The 7,806-nt window shown below is 42.7% G+C and overlaps 1 protein-coding gene across 1 annotated transcript; it reads right to left on the bottom strand.

The window, feature by feature from the left end:
• Positions 1-1,867: 1,867 nt before the first annotated feature.
• LOC125530116 (uncharacterized) lies at positions 1,868-2,560 on the bottom strand. Its single transcript, XM_048694515.2, has one exon. The coding sequence runs from the start codon at positions 2,507-2,509 to the stop codon at positions 1,988-1,990; it is 522 nt and encodes a 173-aa protein (XP_048550472.2). The 5' UTR covers positions 2,510-2,560; the 3' UTR covers positions 1,868-1,987.
• Between the last annotated feature and the right edge of the window lie 5,246 nt (positions 2,561-7,806).

The following is a 7,806-nucleotide window of genomic DNA, read 5'->3' as shown; positions in this document are numbered from 1 at the left end:
AAAGAAGACATGACTTCATGTTTGACAACACTGTTGTGATGGTGTAGTGTTAGTAACTCATGCAAGGAAGACCTTTTATAGTGTATATTCGCCCATGTTTTAGTGGGCACTCTCTGCTTTTCATTATTTTTCTCTTTGAAAATAAAAATATGCGAGGACCTTATGGATATAATATCACCGTTCACTCATACTACTAATACTGGAGGCACATGTACGTTGTCAGTCAAAGCGTTTGGCTTTCAGATTTTACATGTTAACTAGAGTGGGGAACTTGCATGAGTCTGTGTAACAATTTTGAACTCAAATTGAATGGTTCATCTACTGAAGCACTCTGTTTTTTCTATTCTATAGAAGTTTGGGACACTCTTAACACTACATGTAGCATGCCATCACGACCGCTTGCCTAGCAGGAGTTTCGTGTGTCATAGGCAATCTTCCTGTCGTTCTTCCCCCACTGTCTCTAACGGCCCTCTCTCTCTAGATCTCAATTCTTTGAGCACATGGGGATGTCTTGATTATCGATGCTTTACTCTATGCCACCGTTGTTTTTAACATACCGACTGGCCGTATCCTACTGTGGCTTCAGTTGATACATTGTGGTTATCCTCCATAAATATTTTGTAGATCCAGGTTTAAATACAAAATGTCCTACTCTATAATAATGCTTCTTATCTACTCTAGGATCACGCTAATTGCTAATTAGTTGATGAATAGATAAATTCTATACCTAATATGTCATCTGCTGCTTGATATTTGTTGTTGTACTAATTAGTACCGATCTGCCTTCAAGTTTTGATGCAATTTAAACACTCTCTTTAAGCAAAAGTCTTGTTGATGCTAAATTTTTTTTGTAGCTCTGAATTTAGGAATCACTTACCCGCAGCAGTGTGTTGATGATTTGGCAAGATTTCTAGCTATCTAACATATAAGTACTTTTCCTTTTTACAAACTCAAAGTTGTTGATCCTGATGTCTTACTGATTAGAAGCAATAATACACATTTTCCTGGTGACATGACTTGATATTCTGATAGACGGGGTCGTGTGTAATAGAATTAATGCATATAGTTTAAATGCACCGCCATATTCTACTGCTTTCTCATTTTTGGTGCGTCTGATATTGTAGCACTAGCATGTTTCATTTTGATCAGTGAGATATAAATTCTCTCTTTCCTTCTTTAATATGTAATTCGAGTGTGTTACTTTGCCTTTATTTGTCTTCCATAAGATGGCATTTTCTTTTCTTTGAGTGCAGGGATTCAAATATAATTAGTACTGGGTTTTCATGGTCATTCAAGTTGGGTGCTGAGTGGATACTATGGTAAGCTTAATTAAATAACTATGAGTACTATGTAAATAGTAGTTCAACAAATACTTAGTCACTACTATGTAAATTGTAGTTCAACGGATAGTCCATCTGTAAATGCGTCAAAACTTCCTTTTGAAATTTGTATCCTTAAGTTTCAAAGCATTTCATTTGTGAAGTAAAGGTCGACTGCCATATGACTGAGAAAAACACTATCCATTTTTGCACAAAGCTATATGTATATAGTAGTTATATAGAGACGTTAACAAATACGGCAGCATAATTAGTGCGTACAGTCTCGCCTCAAGAGACGTGCCTAGGACGCGTCCCAGCCACTAATGCTGACAAAATGACCCCAACATGGTATCTTATATTGGTACGTACTACTTACATTAAATATTAACCCATGATACATATTAATTGGGGTTTGTCTAGAACATATCTAGATGTGCCCAAGTTATTGCACATTTAGATGAGTGAATCAAGCATAAAAAGGAAAAGAAAAATAAAAAGAAATATCCAAACGAATCTTCATGTAAAATCAATGTCATAGTACTTAGATGTGCAATACTTATGGCACATCTAGATGTGCTTTAGCCAAACTGTATTAATTGATGATGCAAACATATATGTCTTCTCTCTGCAGCAAAAAAATAAGAAGATAAAGTAAAATAGAATACAAATCACGCGTAAAACATGGCTGCAGCACCAGCCACCAGCAGAGGCGCGAAGCCGTTTCCCGTCGCCACCATCCTCAGCCTCAATCTTGTTGCGGGCGCCGAGTTGAAGAACAACGGCCCGTTATTATACCCAGGACCGCCGTTGTACCCGAAGCCTCCGCAGCATCCGCCGAAGAAGCCCTGGTCTCCGTTGAACCCACCGAGGCCGCCGCCGGGCACCGTCTGCCCGCCGTATCCACCGCCGAAGCCGAGGCCTTCCGCGCCGGGAAGTGTCTCGGGTACCGGGACGGGCAGCGGGATTTTCTTCGACGCAGTGGCCATCGCTGGCATCGCCGGTGTGGCTGCGGGTGTGGGAGCCGGTGAAGCAAGCGGCACACTTGCGGCAGGTCGGACGGGTACCTTGTCTGCGCTTGCCGCTGCCGTGGTCGGCTGAGGCACCATCGTGTCAGCGGAGCATGGTTGAAGTGAGCACATCCACGACGTGGCCAGAACGAGCGCCACCAGTGCGAGGCTCCATGGGTACATGCGGTTGCGAGCCTTAGTGTAGGGGATGTACGTTGGCGACGGAGAAGAAGATGCTAGTGTACCGATGATTTATGGAGTGAAGTTGGTGGGAAAAATAGGGGAGAAAAGAGTACGTGGGGAGATAGGCGACTCCATCTAACACGTCGCTTTAGTACGGTTGGCCCGTGGAGTCAAAATTCAGCTGAGAAAGCAGAGTGGTGGCAGGCAATTCAGTACTTCACTACAGAGGCAGACGCTTAAAGCAGGAAAAATGCACATTGTGGATGCTCTAAAGACAACCACGTAGAAATCAGCCTCCTCACATTTTCCTTGTTCATCTACTAAGTCGAGGTCTTGTTCGGCATAACCAGTAGGTCTGTGTACTTGATCTTCTTGCCTGCCTGCATGCAAAGAATTTATACGAGTGCATGGTTTCGTTAATTAGCAGTTGCCTCAAAATCTACTTGTTCATTCGTCCCACATAAGAGTTGAGACATTTTATATTGCTTAATGGTCGGATATTTTTGGTTACTTTAAGCATTTTTTCAGCACTTTAACTATGTGTAAGTTTTTTTTTTTGGCAAAAATGATTCAGATATATCATCAAAGTTCAGCGGAAGTATAAACCATCTCGAACATAATAAAACTTACATTGAGATTTTAAGACCGCAAACAAACACTATTGCCGCCAGAACGAGCCGCCGACTCGCCGCTGTCACCGCTCCCCTATTGGAGCCGGCTTGACCTTGTCGCTGACAGCCGGGAAGTCTTCGTGCACGTGCCTCTAAGGATCAGCACCCTGTAGCCTCAGCCAAAATCATTGAATCCTTGTTTGCATCTGTAGCACCTGACACTAAATATCGCCATACGACGAGAAACCCTAACCTCGCCGCTCCGAAGAGATGGTAGGAATTTACGCTTGAACTCCATCGACTACGTCCAGACCGACGTACCCGAAGAGGATCGGAGCCCGGAAAACAAACTCTAAGAAGTAGCACCGCCATCCGCCCGAGAACCTCACCTGCAATGACTAAAAGACCCTAACCTAAACTACGGAGGCACCTGGATTCCCCTTCCCGCCACCTGCCGCGGGAGCGGCAGGCAGAGGGGAGGCGAATCCAAGGGCTCGCCAACGTAGTTTTGAGAGAAGAGTTTGCCCTTAACTGTGTTTAAGTTGCCTGGTTTTTAAATTTTGGCAACATAATTTTCTGATAGCAAATTATTTTGCCATGATTGGCTATGCTTTTCTTTTCTGATGTTGTTTCAGGGCTTTTTGCATAGAATTTTTTACTTGCCCCTTATGGGGTAATTCGGTTTTCCTATTGAGCTGGAAGCCGGTTATCCATTGCCTTTTCTTAAAAGTTTATACGTATTTTTGCTTTTATTTTATTTCCTTTATCGGTATTCTTAGGATGTCGGATCAGTGTACATGTGTACACGCAAGTACAATAAAATACGTGGGGAAAGAATGTTAGAGACAGGAATTACGTACTTTATGCTTATTTTTTGCATATTACCAAAGTGCAATTTCAGTACAAATTTGTGTGTGTATTTTTAAAGCTTTCAATTATTTTGAAGGATAATACCAATGGCACTAATTCATTTGGTTAGAAACTTTAGTATTTTGATTATGTTTATGTTTTTTTTTTCATTTTTCGTTGAGGATAATATCTATGGCAATAATTAGTTTCTTCTTAGGAAACTATTTTTCTTTTAAAGTTCCACTGTTATAGGATTATTTTTTCCGATTTGCTAAGTCTCAGTCGACTGAGACTTCGTTATGTCTCAGTCGATGGTATCGTCTTTTGATTTTACATGGAGATTCGAACAACTTTTTTCAGTTTTTCTTTTTCTTCTTACATACTACTAGTTGAGTGCCCGTGCGTTACCACGGAACAGACATATACCACCTTTTTCTCTATGTGAGCACACCGAATCACTTCTCCTTTCTGCAGATGTGATGAATCCGTCGTCACGTCCTTGAGTCACGCACTGCCCCCCCTCCCCTTACATACTATCCACTCTTGCTGTCTTCTTCATTACATGCTACCGCCAATGACCGTTTCATCATGATGACCTCTCTCCGACATCATCTCCTCTTGTCACGGTCGCTTACCACCATCCACTTATTATCGTCTCCTCCTATATCAGGTTGGGGTTGTGCAGCCTCCACATTTATGAGGTGAACACCAGATGCCATGTCACATCGACGCTCACCCCCATCAATTAGGCCATAAAGAGTAAGGGTAGAGCTAGCTATATATATCCATGTGTTGTTGTGGATCACTAATTTTGATTTTCTTGACATGTGGAATAATTAAGTTTGCACTTCAAGCCACACCATTTGTTTCATCATGACACTCCACTGATGTTCGCAATGAAATTAAATTAAATGATAGACCTCACACGCCCCACATTCCATTTCCAACTACTTGCGTTCTCAAACAATCGTCATGCTCGTCAGTGTTAATGAAGCATGACCGTGTCAATGGTGACATTCCGATCCCCCACAAGAATACAAGACGTTGTCTGCTTCCTTTCGCTTGCCCTTAGCTCTGCTATCACTTTGAACACAAATAGAAGACTCAAACAACAATGTAAAACAGAATTATATAGTTTTCCCTAGTTAGCATACCTAATTATAGCAAGACACCTCTACTGGCTGGTGTAACTGCATCATCATTTTCCGGTCGCTCGTAGATAACAACAATTTACATAGAATAGGATCGTGAATCTTCTTTGCTATGTATGTACCCTCTAGTGTAGAGTTCAATTTAGCATACATTTATTCTAAAAAGCAAGCATATTACATGTTTTATGCCACACCCATTCTTCAAACAAGATTTGCATAATATAAGTTTGCCCTTGCAAACAAAACAAAATAATCAGAAAGATATAACATGGCCAATTTGTAGGTCTACTATCAAGATTCGGGTCACACCAATCATGCTAGCTACACATACTTTGACATACAGGACATCCTTTCACAGGGAGAAGTACAACTATAACGCCCACGATGCGGCTATATCTCCCACGTGTCGAAGCACGACTTAGAGGCATAACCGCATTGTAAGCAATGTCGCAAGTGAGGTAATCTTCACACAACCCATGTAATACATAAGGGAAAGAGATACATAGTTGGCTTACAATCGCCACTTCACACAATACATGAATAAAGCATTACATCATCCAGATACAATCAAGGTCCGACTACGGAACCAAAATAAAGAAGACTACCCCAAATGCTACACAGATCCCCGATCGTCCCAACTGGGCTCCACTACTGATCGACTGAAACGAAACAACACAATGGACAAGATCTTCATAGAGCTCCTCCTTGACGGTTCAACGACACCTGCAAGCTGGTTTTGGAAGTATCCGTGAGCCACGGGGACTCAGCAATCTCACACCCTCGTGATCAAGACTATTTAAGCTTATAGGAAGGGTAAAAGGTATGAGGAGGAGCTGCAGCAACCGACTAGCATATATGGTGGCTAACATACGCAAATGAGAGCGAGAAGAGAAGGCAAAAGCACGGTCGAACAACTATGATCAAGAAGTGATCCTAGAAACAACCTACGTCACACATTACTCCAACACTGTGTTCACTTCCCGGACTCCGCCGAGAAGAGACCATCACGGTTACACACGCGGTTGATGCATTTTAATTAAGATCTACTTCAGGTTTTCTACAACCGGACATTAACAAATTCTCATCTGCCCGTAACCGCGGGCACGACTTTCGAAAGTTCAAATCCCTGCAGGGGTGTCCCAACTTAGCCCATCACAAGCTCTCACGGTCAACGAAGGATATTCCTTCTCCCAAGACATTCCGATCAGACTCGGCATCCCGGTTACAAGACATCCTCGACAATGGTAAAACAAGACCCGCAAAGCCACCCGAATGTGCCGAAAAATCCCAATAGGAGCTGCACATATCTCGTTCTCAGGGCACACCGGATTGTCCAAGGTTCCGGTAGACCAGCCTAGAGTTGCCCGTGGTGGCCACCGGCAGCTGACAGGTTGAACAAACACTCAGAGGAGCGCTGGCCCAGGGGGGGGGGGTTAAAATAACGATGACCCTCGGGAGCGCGACTCCCAGGGGAAAAGAAAAGGGCTAGGTGGCAAATGGTAAAACCAATGTTGGGCCTTACGGAAGGAGTTTTATTCAAGGCAAACTGTCAAGGGGTTCCCATTATAACCAAACTATGTAAGGAACGCAAAATCCGGAAACATAACACCGATATGACGGAAACTAGGGCGGCAAGAGTGGAACAAAACACCAGGCATAAGGCCGAGCCTTCCACCCTTTGCCAAGTATATAGATGCATTAATTAAATAAGAGATATTGTGATATCCCAACAAAATAATCATGTTCCAAACATGGAACAAGCTCCCATCTTCACCTGCAACTAACAACGCTATAAGAGGGGCTGAGCGAAGCGGTAACATAGCCAAACAACGGTTTGCTAGGACAAGGTGGGTTAGAGGCTTGGTTTAACAATATGGGAGGCATGATAAGCAACTGGTAGGTATCGCAGCATAGGCATAGCAAAAGAGTGAGCAACTAGCAAGCAAAGATAGAAGTGATTTCGAGGGTATGGTCATCTTGCCTGAAATCCCGCAAGGAAGAAGAACGAGTCCATGAAGAAGACAAATAGACGTAGACGAACGGTTCCTCACAAACGCGACGTTATCGGAACCAACCCGAAGAAGCAACACCGGAAAAAGCACACAACATAGTAAACAACCAACACATGAACATGGCATGATATGCAGGATGCGGCATGCGGTGCATATGCATGATTTGGAAAGGATTGATTGAACCTGGCCTCAACATGGAAAACCAAGAGTGCCACTTGAAAGAGGAGTTGATTTCGGTCAAAATCGATATAAAGATCACCGGAATCGGATGCACGGTTTGGAAATGGCAAACAAAACAAATATGGCACCGGTCTGCGATAATCAGCAAGTGACCAACTAAATGCATCAAGATAAATATGCTACAGCACTCAAACATAACAACAAAATACGTGGCAGGGATCCACTCATGATGTTTGACAAAAGATGAACACTGAGCTACGGCTAATTCATCCATTAACAGGTTCAAACAGGCATGGCAAAAGTGCAAATGATAATAGGTTTCAGACTTTGTAAAATTAACAGCAAATCAGGAATTTATCAATAGGAATCAATCTTTAGAGCATCAAAACTACATGCTACAAGAACATATCAGGGCAAAGAAAGGCATGGCATGAAGCTACTCTAAGCATATAACAAAAGTCCGTTAGTGACCTTGAGCCAAAAGGGATCAGAAA

Source organism: Triticum urartu, chromosome 5A (genome assembly GCF_056163025.1).
Source record: "Triticum urartu cultivar PI428250 chromosome 5A, HENAU_Tu73, whole genome shotgun sequence".
Lineage (NCBI taxonomy): Eukaryota > Viridiplantae > Streptophyta > Magnoliopsida > Poales > Poaceae > Triticum > Triticum urartu.
Note: the sequence above shows the minus strand (reverse complement) of the source record. Positions and strands in the feature narration are given on the sequence as shown.

Excerpts from the sequence above, each read along its gene's own strand:
- LOC125530116 (XM_048694515.2), bottom strand. The coding sequence starts at position 2,509 with ATGTACCCATGGAGCCTCGCACTGGTGGCGCTCGTTCTGGCCACGTCG.